This window comes from Ovis canadensis, chromosome 25 (genome assembly GCF_042477335.2).
Source record: "Ovis canadensis isolate MfBH-ARS-UI-01 breed Bighorn chromosome 25, ARS-UI_OviCan_v2, whole genome shotgun sequence".
NCBI lineage: Eukaryota > Metazoa > Chordata > Mammalia > Artiodactyla > Bovidae > Ovis > Ovis canadensis.
The window spans coordinates 42,133,400-42,149,409 of record NC_091269.1 but is presented as its reverse complement, the minus strand read 5'-3'; the positions used below and the strand labels follow the sequence as shown (position 1 = coordinate 42,149,409).

The window sequence follows — 16,010 nt, the reverse complement described above, 5'->3', positions numbered from 1 at the left end:
AGAACTGTCAGCAACCATCTCTAGGAGATAAGTATGGCGAGAATTCCCTGAGATCCCAGGAGACAGCCAGCCCTGCTGCCACTTTGATTTCAGACTTATGGCTTCCACAACTGTGAGACAATACATTTGTTTTTTTAAGCAAGCAGAAATCCAGTTTGTGGTATTGTGTTATGGCAGCCCTAAGGAACTAATAATAGACGTACGTGTCTAGCACAGACACTTTCCAATCTGTGATACATTTTTCAATGCGATAAAGAAATAATGGCTTACTGCGAAATTTTTTCTAGGTTCTCAACATTCTGAAGTCAAGGTACTACAGAAGCGTGACATAAAGTTTCAATAGAGCCTTGTTTTAAGTTTCCCCCCTTGAGTGGTCTAGGAAATGCAGTTTGCTTATGTGAGGCTGTAACTCCAGCCACACACATTGCTTAATTTTCTCTGAATGAAAGAGGCATAATATGTTTATCTCCAAGAAAGAGTGCAGAAAGTGATGGCAGCCAACATTTTATCGGGAGCATGAACTTGTGTTGATATTTTATGCCAATAGGCTCCATCATTGCTGTGAATACATCTGGTATGCTCAGATTAGCTCCATGTGAGGCTAAGGGATAAAATAAAAGACTTTATCAGCCTTTAATTACAAGTTTGCGATGTTTTTTCTGCGACTTCAAATTCTCCTTGGATAAAGGTGGAATTAAATAGACTGGAACCAATAGGGAAAAAGACAATCTAGCCAAAAATCGAAGAAATTTCTTCACTAAAAGGACCTTGTGCACGCTGAAACGCTGTTACAGGACACATCAAACGCCTCCGCTCGTCTGGCAAACCCCAACTATCTGCATTTGGCATTTTCCTCTAAAGGCAACGCAAAACAGCACACGACGCAGGCGCCTGGGTCGGTGTGCCCTGGGAGGATTCCGGCGCAGGCGCGCGGGCCGGGAAGTGGGCGGGCTCGCGCGCGTGCTCCGCGATTCACTTCCGGCCAGCCCCTCCCCCTCCCCCGCGTTACCACCTCCCCCCTCTCCCTTCTCCTCCCCAGTCTCTCCCCCAGGTCTCCCCACCCCTAGTGCTCTCCGCTTCTGTCTCCTCCCGTCCTTCCCCTCCCGCTCCATCCGGGTAGCTGACGGCTGGCTCTGGACTGGACAGCAGTGGCGGCTGCTTTTCTCTGAGGAGCCTGGTAAAGTTTCACAGGAGCCGAAGAGAGGAGCAGAGGAGCACCTTCACCGACGCCGGAGGAGCGCTGGTGTTCGCTGCCACTGGCTGAAGGAGGAGGGTCCAGGAGCTGGAGACCAGCCTCAGCTGCCTCGCTCTCGGGGGAGGCGCCGCCCCCCAGCCGCCCTGGGCTTCCCCTGCCTTGAGGGGTCCGGTGAGTCGTTGCCCCGGCGGGTTCGGGGGCGTGTGACGGCGTTAGGGAGGGGGCAGGCCGGGCTGGGCGGATACAGGCCAGCCTGGCGCTGGGTGCTTTCTCAGCGTTTCCTCGGGGTGGGGGGTGGGGTGGGGGACGAGGGCAGTGCCGGGCCCCTTGGCCCGGGGGCTGGAATGTCGCACCTCCCTGGGGAAGGGCTTCCTTGGGACTAGGGCCGCCGAGGTGCGGAGCCTCGTCCACTGGCCTCTGCTGCTGCTGCGAGCGAGCGGCTGCCGTAGTTGACTGGTCTGCCCGTGAGGTTGGGTGTGTGCATATGATTTCTCTCCCGCGGCTCCCCGGAGCTGTTCTGAGTGCATGTTCAGGGAATGCTGGGAATAAAGTGCTTCTCTTTCCCCTACCTGTTGCTGGCGAGAGGACGTCTTTTTCATTACCCCTCTGACTTTTTAAAGAAAAGGATGGATAAACCTCGTGCACTGAAATTAGGGTGTTTTCCTGTCCTCTCCTTGAAAAAACAGCAAAAACCGATCAGACAATGCATAACCCTCGGGAACTATCGGGTTCAGATGCCCCAAAAGAATGAAATGAAACTTTTCTTAATGGGTGGGTCATGGATGGAATGAGACAGCTTCAGCACTTGTGCTAGCCTGAACGTAGGAAAGTTGGGTTTGGAAACGTCTCAGGTTCTGTATAAGGAACGTGAGTGACTACAACGGGAATAAGACGGGCTTCCTGTAATTGTGTTATTTAGTACGCGATGTGTCTAAAAATCTGTATAGGTTTAGATGAAGTGAGCTCTTTGTTACCGTGTCTATGTAAGCGAAGAAATATTCAGTGTACTGGAAAGTTCTACAGATTTCGCCATCAGACTATCAGTGTCCCAGTCCCCATTTCTGTTCTTGAAAAATCGACAGTGCCAATGGTATTTGCAGTTTTTTTCCCCCCATCTTCAAATAATTGTGTCAGGGGTATAGATAGACATAGATTGCCTTGGGGAAATATTTTTCAGTCATGGTTACCACTCGTAATAGAAAATGCTGAGTTTTGGCGGAGAGTCTTGATCTTTAAGCTGCATACTTTTGTATTGTAATTAGGTACCCTGGTTTAGTTTTTAAATATAATTGTGAGGTCAGAGTGTTAATATTTTGATTTGTAAGGTATGATCTTTGGAGGTGTTTTTCTTAAGATAAGTGTTTAACTAGAGAACTATAATTTTCCTTGGGACCTCTAACTATGAATAGTTGGAAGAGTCTTTTTAAATTGTGGGAAACTCAAAGTTTCCATTATTGTTTTTTTCCTAGTACAGATAAGAACTTCAGTTTTCTGTTAATGTGGAGGTAGGTATTATGAGAAAGTCTAATTATTCACTTATTCTGTGACTCGAGGGAGATTGCAAGTGTTTATGTTTCTGTAGTGTTATGTTTTTCACTGAGTATATATCTGATTTTGGGGGCAGTGGACAGATGTCTTATATCTTACTCCCACTGAAATTATCCAAAGCAAAAAGCAAAAAAAGATTAACTTCGTCAAGATACTTAATATTTCAGTTAGTCTATCAGAAGATAACAAAAAGTCAAAGCTAATTAATAATGAAGTCTTGTAGTCACGGGAAGTGATATATTTTTCCTGAACGTTTCTATGTAATAATTTTAAGAATATACCACTGATTGGTTTTGGAAACTGAATGATACTTACGTAGCACCTTATAGATTTCGTGTTTAATACAAAGTGAGTATTGTAGCCTAGCACTTGAAAGAGCAATTATACATTGTTTTCTTTGAAGTCATACTAACTCTTTTCTGTCTTCTCAGACATAGGGACACCACCAACTTGCCAGTGTTTCAGAAGGGAGTTTATTATTGAAGCTGGAAGACCAGAAGAATCACAAACATGTTGTGCTGGGGAAATGCTTCTTTTGGACAGCTAGGTTTGGGTGGAATTGATGAAGAAATTGTACTAGAGCCCAGAAAAAGTGACTTTTTTGTAAATAAAAAGGTTCGAGATGTAGGATGTGGACTCAGACATACTGTATTTGTTCTGGATGATGGAACAGTGTACACGTGTGGATGTAATGATCTAGGGCAGCTAGGTCATGAAAAATCCAGAAAGAAACCAGGTAAGTTGAAAATTTTTTTGTCTGCTCTTCTAATAGTTAATATTAAGTTGGAAATGTCAAACAATTTTGCTAAACTCAAGGTTTTTTTGACGAAGCTTTAAAAGCAAACTAGGCATTAAATATATCCTTTACAGTTTGCATGCTTCTAAGAACTTATTTTGTTTCTTTTTTTAACTGCTGCTATTATAATGTATGGAGCTGTGGTTTCAGAAATTAATTTTGGTGATATAAAACAATAGAAAACTACCTTGCAGTATATAGATCTTCTTTGATACTGAGTATATTGATAAAGAATATACAGTATGTAGGTCCTTTTTTATAAGTACTGTTCAGCCACACTGAGCAGGTTTTAAATGTATAATTTACTGTGTGCTTTCCGTATATCAGAAAGGGGGGAAATTTAAGATGAAACCTTTTTACTTGACTAAAACATAATCCTAGTTATTCTGTTGTTCTCTCTGTTGTATTTTAAATACATGGTTTTATTTAGTTTGACATGTTTTTTATTTCCCTAGTCTCCTGCTTTCAAGTAGTAACACTAGCTATTGAAAGTTTTGTGTCTGTGAGATGTCCTGATAATGTAGTAGCCATACAAACCAAATTTAAAATAATTTGTAGGATAATGAGAATTTTGAGGAATTTGGTCACATTTCATGTTCTTTTTTCCTTGTTATACGTATTTTAAAGTCAAATATTACCACACTTAGAAATTTGTGAATTTTTTTTCAATTGTGTTAACTAAAAGTTAATTCTTAAGATGGTAAATTCAGATAAGATTACAGCTGTACTGATTGACAATTTATTTTAACTTTAACAATAATGGCATCTAAGTGTTTTCTATGGCAGTTATTTTTCTTTACCACATCATTATTTAAGTGGTTTTTTTCTTGTTAGTCTTTTAAGAGGTTAATGAAGGTATAAGATATTAAAGGTGTTAAAGCATGTTACTCATTTTTCATAATCATTTCACCACCATGCCCAACCTCATTCTTCTGACTTGTAAATTACTGTGTAGTTTTCATCTTTTTTTTGTTGATAGTTTTAATCTCTTTTCTTCTGCTTTAATTTGTAATTTAATTTTTTTTGGATGAATGGTAGTGATGCTTAATACAAGAGGTTTAATTATTGCAAAACAAGGTAAATGGTAGTTTTCTTCTACTCTGCCTTGTGAAGAATATTCTATGGAATCATCAGATTTTCATAATCTTAGACATTGAGATTGTCATGTTGTTAAACATGAGTGGTAATTTGTTGATACCTATTTGTAATCACTGCTTCAGAGGCAGATGAGTCCTTTACCTTTTTTATTTAGCTTGGAATACTGCCTCAGGTTGAGATTTTCGTGGTAATGGGGCTGTTACTATTCTTACACTTAACATGCCCCACAAATGTATCTGAACATATCTCTGTTTTGCTTTAGTAATTTCTGAGAGGCTACAGGGCAAGTAGAAAGTACAAAGCTAGCACATAGAAATTGCCAATATTGTTACTAAAATTTACTAAGATTTAAATTCTTTAAATGTTATTTAACATCTCTTCTGTGTCCAAGACAAGGGTGGTAGACACCATGTGCTAATAGTATAATGACTTGGTACCTGAACAGCTTTTAACCCTATAGGTGAGGTTCTGAGAAACTTCACTCGCCAGAAGAGGCTTCTTTGTGGTCATGTTGACATTGTGATGATTGCATTGTGACCTTTATATCACTGTTGCTTCATCCTGGAACCATTATTTGGCAATATAAAGTTGGGAGGGTGGGTTTACCTAAGTTTTGATACCTCTTTAGGATTCCCTTCTTGTTCAGAGTACGGCACAGTCTATGGGATAGAAAAATGAAAGGCATACATAAACTTTATCTTCGAAAAATTCAGAGCCTTGGTTGGGCATTAAGGTATACGTAAATGAAATAACTAGAGAGAATTGAAATTCTACATGACGTGGCATGTATTTTGAGACTAGGAAGTTTAAATGATGAGAAATGTCATTGGATGGAATTGAAGATTTCTGGGAAAAATGAAGTCTTAAGTTTAATTCGATGATTGATCACATAAATAGCCAGAAAGTAAATCTGGAGCTAAAATAGCTAGCTTTATAGGAGAGAGTCTTTATCCTGAGAAAAACTTTTTATTACTAGAAGGTCAAATTAAATGATGTATTGAAGTGTACCGAGTTACATAGGTAGGAAAAGTAAAATGTCAAACGGAGGTAGTTGCTCCGATAGGGACTTAATCTTAAATCAGTTTTGATTAAAGGGGATTGGGTGGAAACTGTAATAATGCTTTTAACTAAAATTATTTCCCTTTGGAATAATTCCTTAATGATTTAAATGTGCTTCTTCCTAACCATTTTTAAAACAATTATGAGTTTGAGAAATGAATGAAAAGATTTGGAATTTATTTAATTTGTTTTAAAGTCTCCTGGGAAGAGAATGAGTCTGGTTGAATTTTAGGACCGTATAATAAACATCATTCACTTCGTCAGAGCCTTAAACTTGAGTCATGAAGAAAGCAAACAGAGCTAAGAATTGTTTTCTTACAGAAATTCACTTTATAAGCATACTAAATATTAAAGAGTAAAAGAGGAAGAGATGGCCTTATTCGTAGATAAGCTATTCTTGAGAGGCATGATAACCTCCTGGAGGATTCTACCCTTACAGTGTAGTAAATAGATTTGTCCTATGGCCTGTTGGGAGAAGTTTCCATTCTGGACATTCTAGTAACCACCTGGGGAGAGTTCACTGATTTCCTTTATTATACTAAGAATGCAGATTAAGTCCATGTTCATCTTCCTTCTCTTGTATACGCATATTCCTTGCTATCACTACTACTTCTTTCTGAACTATTTGCACAGAAGTGTGTGTATATCTATTTCACTTTCTTGTATATATTTTTCCTTCATAGGAATTTTTTTAAACCTTTTAAAATTTAGAACCTCTCAATTTCCTCCTTAATTCATAGCTAACAGGTAGATAGTATATTTAATCTTCAAAGTGTTAGGTCAGTCCACCTAAGTAAAATTGTTTTATTTTTGTACTTCTAAATTTGCTTCTGAAATTTTAAGATAACATTTAGGAAGTGTACTTTTCTTATTAAGATTATTTACTCACTATCTAGCCATAGATAAGATTTAGTGTCCATGGTCCTAAATACGTTTTACACATCTGTTTTTGTTTTCTGTGAGACATAGTGCTAAACTTTTATATCCATAATTTGCAAATAATGTGATAGTTATGTTAAAATGACTGTTTTAATAACTTTTTATGATGTACAAAGTTATTTCAAATGGATTACGTATCTCTTTTAACCCTCACAGCAGTCTTGCATATCAGCTGACATGTGTTATGGTCCTCCTTTTTCAGATGAGGAAATTGATGTTAAAAGTTTAATCACTAGAGTAGCAAATACTAGACCACTCTAAATTCTGTGGTTTTTATCTTTATCCCACAAAGTTTTGCCCCTGCCATGTTACAATGTAGAGGAATATTTATTCATCTAGGAGGAAGCTAGTTTCCATCATTGTTTTAATGTAATTCTGAGAGCTTTAAAAAAATCTCTCAAAAGTTACTATTTTATAACTAAGGTTATACAGTGAAGACATCATGTTTGATTATACCTCCCTGGTCCCTTCCCTGTGCGTAAATTCAAAGTGAAGCCATTTTAGGAACCCTGTAAGAAGGGTGAGAATTCTGTTTCAGATATAATACTCCTATCAACACAAACTAAAAATTCAAATATGTATATTTTATTCTTGAACCAAAGACTGACTTCATTGCAAAGCCACCAGTAGATAAAATTTTGAATAGTATGAGAAAATTTATTACAGCTTGTGCTCAACTCTTCTACAGAAGATAAAAAGATTATGAGCATTGATTCTGTTTTTTTGTGTCCCTAAATGGTAATTTCTGCTGTTGATCATTGCAATGAAAACGCTTTGGGTCATATAGCAGTAATTTGCTTGCCTCTCTTGCTTCTTCATTTCCTGACTTGTTTTCTCTGTTCATAAAACATAAATCTATAAATGACTTCCTTTAAAAAAAAGTTGAAATTTGAAAAATAATATAGGAAAATAGATATATAAACATGGGAAATACAATTATCCACATTATAGTAGATTAAAAATTCCAAATTATACCATATATTGCTTAAGGAATCAAGGCATATAATACCAAAGAAGCTGTTTTATAACTCCCAATTTTCACAATACCTTCTAAGGAAGAGAATGATGTGGATGATATGAAGACTTGAAAAAATGATTACTTGGGTCAGGAATGGAGGCTTGCTTTGGACGCTTTACTATGAGAAAGGTTAGTGTCCAAGAGTCACAGTGTCGAGAGTAGGGAAAAAATCATAATGCAAACAGTTGACTACTGTTAGAGAGATGTATAATAATACTTTACTTTGTGTAGGACCCTACATCTGAGGAATTTCAAGAGCATTACACAATAACTCATGGTTCCTTTCAAAATGCTTGTGACACAGTTTGCAAGAATTATCCTCATCTTAGGGGATAAATTTACGGAGAAATGGCAGCACAAGTTGGTAAGTAACTTGTCAAAACAGCAGGTGACTGGTGAAAAGCTATAAATGGAATCTGAAAATTTAAGTCTCCCAGTCTCCTACCTTATTCACTAAATTGTGCTTATGTTTAAAATTATTTACAATAGTATATTCTATTTGAGGCAGATCAAATTCTAATGCACATTTTTTTTTTTTTTTTTTTTTGCCATTCTGCTGATGGCTTATTGAAATGAATCATTATTTTACCGAGATGCTTGCATTGTGATACCACTTTGGTACTTCATTATAACCGTGTGTGGTATGAAGAATATTTAAACCAAGGAACAAAAACTTAACTGTGGTAACACCCAGTTCTTTCTCTTTATTCTGTTATATATCATATTCTGTATCCCTTTGTGCTAATGCTATGCTGTGCTACTATCCAAGGTCCATAGTAACTGCCTGGCACAACAGACTTGGTGGTTAACATTGGAACTTTGGGTTAATTATATTGTATCAAGTCTGCCATGGTATCTCTCTGTAGGATGCATTGGCTTGGAGAATGCTTTATAAATCCATTAACCAGAAGAGAAGCAGTAATAGTAGATGCCTAATCTGAGCAGTCTAACAAATAGAAGCTTTTTAAAATGATTTGGAACCAATGATTTTGTCTTTGTGTTTGATATGTTAGTGTTTTTATCTGGTTGGAAATGGAGCCACATATTTTTCTTGAAAGAACAGGAGTATGAAAGATTTCAGTTTCACAATTTGAGCAGTTACTAAGGATTCTTGTTACAGATGGCAGCCTAGGTGGTCTAGTTTCCATTGCCTTTGAATAAGTACAGTCTGTGTCTCAGTATCCGTGGAGGATTGGTTCCAGCACCCTTGCAGATAGCAAAATCCACGGATGCTCGAGTCCCTTATATAAAATGGCATGCTGGTGCTGCTGTTTGCATATAACCTTTGCATATATTTTAAATCATTTTTGGATTATAGTATCTAGTACAATGTAAATAGTTATAAATACAATGTAAATGATACGTAAATAACTGTTGGCATGGCAAATTCAAGTTTTGCTTTTTGGAAATTTCCCGAATTTTTCCCCCCCAAATGTAGTTGACCCTTGAACAACTTCAGTGTTAGGTATACTGATTTTCTATGCAGTTGAAAATCCCCATACTGTTAACTCTACCTTAAAAACAGAAACTGAATAGACTTACCCAAGGGCAAGAAGCAGAAACAATTTGGATAGAATTAGAACTCAAACCCTAGTTTTATGATTCCACATATTGTGATCTCTAATCGAACATAAACTTTTCCCTACACTTAAAGATCTGTAAAATGAAAATCCAAGTATTTATTGAAGTAAACTCATTTGTAAGTGGGTCTGTGCAGTTCAAACACATGTTGTTTAAGGGTCGGCTGTATTTTCCATCCACATGTTGGTTGAATGCTGAGATAAGGAACTCATGGAAAAGGAGGGCCAACTGTATTCTTTGGGTTCTGTGTCCCCAATATGTCTTATGAATGTAGCACTGTTGTAAAAGGTCATTTTTCACAAACCTCATGTATTTTTAAAATTGTTTTGAAGAAATAAAGTCTCACTTCATAGATACTAAATTTTCCTAGGCAAAAGGTGTATCAGATATGTGAGATACATATTAAAACAATGGAGGAAATGTATTCAGCCATTGTTATAGAGTTTCTTTGGACTAGGATTGTGTTAGTTAAGTAGAAAAGTGGAAATCATTAATAAATAAACCATATTAAAGTGCCCATGGTTTTCTCCTTTCAGTTTCTATGGATGTTTTTTCCATGCTGATGGAATTTAAAAGGCAATAATTATTTTTATATCTTGATGAATCGTTATGGTTACTTTACATGCAAGAAAAATCTATGCTGAATATAATTGTATTATTGGAGTTAATTTGGTTAAAAGGAAAATTTCTTGAATTTTATGGCATTCTTTAAGCCATAATATTTTGTTTACATAATTACTCATTTTTCTTCAGTTCTAGCACTGCAGAATTTTATTTCAGCTTTTCTAGGCCATGAAGAAAACATTCTGTAATCCTTTAGTAATGTGTTTTTCACTTTACTTTAAAATACCTTGCTGCTGCTGCTAAGTTGCTTCGGTCGTGTCTGACTCTGTGCGACTCCATAGACGGCAGCCCACCAGTCTCCTCTGTCCCTGGGATTCTCCAGGCAAGAACACTAGAGTGGATTGCCATTTCCTTCTGCAGGAAAGTGAAAAGTGAAAGTGAAGTAGCTCAGTTGTGTCTGACTGTTCGTGACCCCATGGACTGCAGCTTACCGGGCTCCTGTGTCCATGGGATTTTCCAGGCAAGAGTATTGGAGTGGGGTGCCATCGCCTTATTTCTTTAAAAATACCTTATTTCTTTATTAATATCTAAGTTTAGTCTCATTTTATTCTTTTGCTGGGTGTCACTGTTTTGAAATAACACATTTTTAGTTTTTGATGGTTTTATTACATATTCTTGGTAGTGAAATCAGAAAATATAGGGAAAATAAAAATCAACCATAATGCTGTCATGCACAGATAAATACTGCCGTCATTTGACAGTTTTTCTGTATTCATATATTAACATATTTCTGATTATGGACTGGGAATATGTTCTTGTTTCTCAACTATTTTTCAGTAATAATTGAGTAACAATTTAGTAAGTATATCTCTATAGTTTTAAAATACCATTTTAAAATGATATTATGGTGGGGATGTTGTTAATGATTATTTAACATTTTATTATTTAAATATACCAAAATTTGTGTTCTTTTATTTTCTGGAATTTGTTTCCAGATTTTTGTTGTAAGTAATGCCACCACAAACATATACATCAGTTTATTCTTTATTTCCTCCCCGTTTATTTCTTAAGGAGAAAGAACATCTTTAATTTTAGCATATCTAAAAGGAACAATAACAATTTATTTTTAAAAATTAACACAGTTTTGTCTCACTTTACAAAGTTGATAAACTCATTAGAAAATACTTACGAGACTTTAAAAATATATATTATTTGATAAGCTTCTAAGTGTAGTGTGATCATTATCATTTGAAGATCTAGAAGGGAAGAAATATTTTAAGTACATAGATAGAAATGCGTATAAAATATGCTGTTATAAATGCATAAACAGAGTGCTGTGTTGAGATGAATAGTATAACCATTTGGGATGGAGTGGATTGTAGATGAGTTTCTAAAGGGATGATAGCATATGAACTGGAAGAATATATAGTATTTCAAGGAGGAAAGAATGAAGAAGAGTGCTTTATAGGTAAAGCACCTCAAATGGAAATAGGCAGATATGAGGCCTATTGAGAAAATAGTAGTTCAGTTAACTGAAATGTCTGCAAATAGTGAGCTAGAAGGTTAGAAAAGTAAAATTGAGGTCAGATTATAGAGTTAATGAAGTTAGGAAGCCTGAATTTAATTTGGTAGATATCTTTTGATATCTGTAGTTTGCAATAGGTCATATCTGGCTTTTATAGAAGGGAGAGAATTTGGAGGTAGAGAAATTAATTAGACTATGAGAGTAGCTCTTTAAAACAAGAAGGAAGCATGAGATTAGGGAGACAAAGAATGGATGGGCTTTGGTAACCAGATGGAAGTGAATGGTCAGTAAAGGGAAGAGCCAGGTGGAAAGAGCCAGGTGTGATCCTTGGTTGAATCGTGAATAGAAATAGGGAATCCTGGAAGAGGAGGAATGTTAACTGTTTTATTTTAGGAGGAGAGAGAAAAGGTTTGGTGAGGTGAATTGTGTTTTGAACTTGGTAACAATATTTAATCAGTAAATTCAGTACTGTAAGTGAGGAGAAAGAATAGAACTCACGGCATGAAATGTTTTATTTAAAATTTTTGTTTACTCTTCGGTTCATAGCAGTTTAACATTCTCCTTGGTTCCAGCCTTTGAAGAAATTAATAATCCACTAATGATACTTAATTTTGTGCTTTTGGAAGACTGTTTTAAAGTACCTAGCAATATAACACCTTTGTAAATTTGAAGTAATCTAAATGGTTGCCTACTCTGTTTCATCTGTTTTGTAAACTTGAATTTTTTTATATAGATAGAACATTTGAGGTACCATTTGATAGAATGCTTATTTGAGTTTTATTAATAGGTTCATTTGCTTCATCTAACTGACAAAAACCTATTAGTTAATTATGTCTGACTTTATGATTTCCAGGTTTTATTGGAAACAAAGGTTTTGAAGTCACAAGATGTCACATAGAAGTTGTGAAATAGTTGAAAGCTGAAATAGTTTTAACTATTAATTGTGTGTGTGCTGGCATGTAGAGCCCCTGAGAAATGTGCCTTCTGAAATAATGATCTTGCTTTTGTGAAAGGGAAATGAAAGTGAGAAAAGGAATAAAGTAAGGCTAAAAGAGACCCTAAGCAGAATTTGGTTGTTCCAGGTCTTAGTTGTGGCATGTAGGATCTAGTTCCCTGCCTAGAAATTGAACTCAGGCCCACTGCATTGGGAGCCCAGAGTATCAGCCACTGGACCACCAGGGAACTCGCTACCAGGTTTTAATTTCAGAAGGAGAGCTTCTGAAAACAGTGGGAGGAAATTTTTTTCTTTACCTATAAATTCTTTGAAGGAGTTTGTGATGGCTTCTCATAGTTGATCCCAAGTATTTATGAATCAGCACATGTATACTTCCTGATTTTTGATCAAGGTATTCCTCAGCTATAGGTGACATAACTAGACTATCCAACAAGAATGAACTTTATGGACCTGCACTTATTTTTTGAAGAATAATTAGGTAAAATTCTGAAAGGTTGCTGTTACTTCTGCCTGAACCTAAGAGTATTTCTGCACTCAGCTGGGGAGCTGAGTAAGCCTCTGCTACTAGGAGTAAGGGGAGAAGGAAATACTTAGAAGTTAATATGACAGTGTAAGGGGGAGATGAAAGATACCCACCTTGTAGTCGGAGAAACTTACTAGTGAGAAATATTATTTAGAATATATTAGGTTCTAGGATGCGGACATTTGAAAATAACAGTAACCACCATTATGTGCCAGGCACTGTGCTGAATCCTTTATACATTATCCAAAAGCATTAAATCCATCCTGCAGAGTACAGTTAGCTCAGTTTTCTAGGTGAGGGAAATAGAACTTCAGGAGGTTAAATAACTTGCCCAAAGTCAAAATTAAAACCATAGGGACTTCCCTGGTGGTCCAGTGGCTGAGACTGTGCTCCCAAGGCAGGGGGCCTGGGTTCAGTTACTAGTCAGGGAACTAGATCCCACATGCCACAACTAAGACCTCAAACAACCAAATTAAAAAAAAAAAAATTCACCTGGTGAATACCGTAAAGGAAGTCTTTGACAAAATGGAGATAACCTACTGAACGGGAGAAAATATTTGCAAATGACATGGCCCATGAGGAATTAATACTCAAAATATATAAATAGCTCATACATTTCAATATCAAAAAGCAAACAACTTGATTTAAAAATGGGCAGAAGACCTGAATAGACATTTTCCAAAGAAAACATCCAGATGGCCATCAGGCCTGTCTGATGTAGAGAAAAGATTCTCTACATCACTAATCATCAGAGAAATGCAGATGAGAACCACAATGAGTTATCACCTCACACTTGTCAGAATGGCTACCATCAAAAACACCACAGATAATGTGTTGGCAAGTATGTGGAGAAAACGGAAGCTTTGTACATTGTTGATGGGAATGTAAATTGATGCAGTCATTGTGGAAAGCAGTATGGGGGTTCTGCAAAGAAAGAAAAAAGGACTACTGATTCTACTCCTGACCATATATTCAAAGAAAAGAAAACACTAGTTTGAAGAGGTATATGTAATCCACTGTTCACAGCAGCATGATTTATGGTCACCAATATATAGAAGTATATAGAATATATAGAAGGCAATCTAAGTGTCTATCAACAGATGAATGGATAAAGATGTGTGTGTGTATACACAGACATGCAATGGAATACTACTCAGCCATGAAAAGAATGAAATTTTGTCATTTGCAATGACATGGATATACTTGGATGTTATGCTTAGTGAAATAAGTCAGATAGATAAAAAGTACAATATTACTTGTATGTGGAATGTAAAAAATAGTGAATAAGAAAGAAACAGACTTACAGATACAGAAAACAAACTAGTGACTACCAGTGGGGAGAGGGAAGAGGGGGAAGGCAAATAGGGTTAGAGGCACTACTATATATGACATAAGCTATAAGGCTGTATGTGCAGGATAGGGAATATAGCCAATAATATATTTACGTATATTTGTATGAATAGACATTAATATAATTTATAATAACCATAAATGGAATATAATCTTTAAAAATTATGAATCCTTATGTTGTAAAGTTGAAACATAATATTATAAATCAGCTATACCTCAATTAAAAAACAAAACCAAACCTAGTGGAAAGAAAGTCCAATTAGATGGCAGCAATCAAAAGTCGGTACTTAACAATAGCAAAAAAAGATACAATGACTTAGGAACTAAGAAATGTGCAACACCTTGAATATAAAGAAGACTTGAAAGCACTTATGAGGGATACAGAAAGCCTCAGTAAATGGTAACCACATTTGTGGACAGGCATGCCTAGCCTACATAAACCTATCAGTTTCTCTAAAATTAATGTCAGTTTAATGTGATCCTAATAAAAATACCAAATGATTTTTTTCCCCAGGAACCGGACAAATTATTCTCTAGTTCATATGGAAAAAATAAACCAGAGTAGTTAGGAAAATTGAAAAATATGAGCGGAAAAAAAGAAAAATATAGTTAATAGCATGTTTTAATTTTAAAACCTTGGTAGTTAAAACTGCCCTACATGTGGACATTTAAAACCAATAAAACAATATAGAGCCCAGACATAAGCATGGAGAAAAAAATTCAAGTGAGAGAGATTCAATAAATGACCTTGATATAAGTAGGAGTATCATCTAGGAATTTAAAAAGTTGGATTTACCTCATGCCATATATATATTGGATAAATTCCAGATGAGTCAAATATTTAAATGTAAAAGCTATAATAAAAATGTGCTTGAAGAAAATGGACTGATTTTTAAAAAATTATTTTGGAAATTTGTGAGGAGGTCCTTTTGGCAAATTAAGCACTCATCTTGTGTACTGTCCCTCTCCTTGCCCTTCAGAAATTGCAGTTTTCCCTGTAGGCCACATGGGAGCCTTGATTGAAGACATTGTGTTCTGTCTGAAGAGTATTTAAGGTTTCCAATAAAATGTACATCCCTCAAAAAAAATTGTTTTGTTGGAGTCAGGAAATACGTTCTGAATTGTGAATAGGCATAGAAAATATAAGTTGCATGGAAGTAAAGATAATTTTGTGCTAGGTGGAAGTCACTGTAAACAAAGGTAAAAGACAAACAGGAAAATATATAGAGTTTATTAAAATCAAAGTGTAAATCTCAGATACAAAGCACTTCTAAAAATTGATGAGATAAAAACAGCAGAATGGGCAAAGGATAGGAACAGGCACTTCACAGAAAAGGATGTACAAATGACTTTTAAACCATGAGTACTCTTCAGCCTCATTCATACTAAGAGAAGTGCAGAAGACCCGTGTTTGACTGGAGTACCATCTCTGCAGTGAGGCTGTCAGTAAATAAGGTTCATAGGTTTTTATAATGGCTATTTTGTTGTCATATATCAGAATTACAAATGTACATACCCTTTCTTCGAGAAATCCAAGAGTATAGCTGTTGATTTGATAGCTACATTTGTATATATACAAAGTGAGTGTTACTGCAGGATTGTTTATAACAGCAAAACATTAGAAACAACATTGTGGGGAAAAAAAAAACAACATTGTGACAGTGTGTGTGTACTGAGTTGCTTCAGTCATGGCTGGCTGTGCGGCCCTATGGACTGTAGCCTGCCTGACTCCTCTGTCCATGGGATTCTCTAGGCAAGAATACTTCAGTGAGTTTCTATGCCTGTCTCCAGGGGATCTTGCCAACCCAAGAATCAAACCCACATCTCTTAGGTCTCCTGCATTGGCAGGCGGGTTCTTT

The 16,010-nt window shown here is 36.3% G+C and overlaps 1 protein-coding gene across 13 annotated transcripts in view; it reads left to right on the top strand.

Moving 5' to 3' along the window:
- The first annotated feature begins 969 nt into the window (after positions 1–969).
- The window catches only part of HERC4 (HECT and RLD domain containing E3 ubiquitin protein ligase 4), a 128,917-nt gene continuing 113,876 nt past the window's right edge, over positions 970–16,010 (top strand). For 7 of the 13 annotated variants that reach the window (XR_011252983.1, XR_011252982.1, XR_011252984.1 and 4 more), the window contains exons 1-2: positions 970–1,366; positions 3,175–3,479. Coding sequence is in view for 7 of the 13 variants with exons in the window: in XM_069571810.1 (XP_069427911.1) it covers positions 3,254–3,479 (226 nt within the window). In the remaining 6 variants the exon portion in view is untranslated. Of the gene's footprint in view, positions 1,367–2,669; positions 2,701–3,174; positions 3,480–7,891; positions 8,018–16,010 lie in introns of those variants that run through there. The other 6 variants (XM_069571809.1, XM_069571816.1, XM_069571811.1 and 3 more) reach the window with 5 other exon arrangements.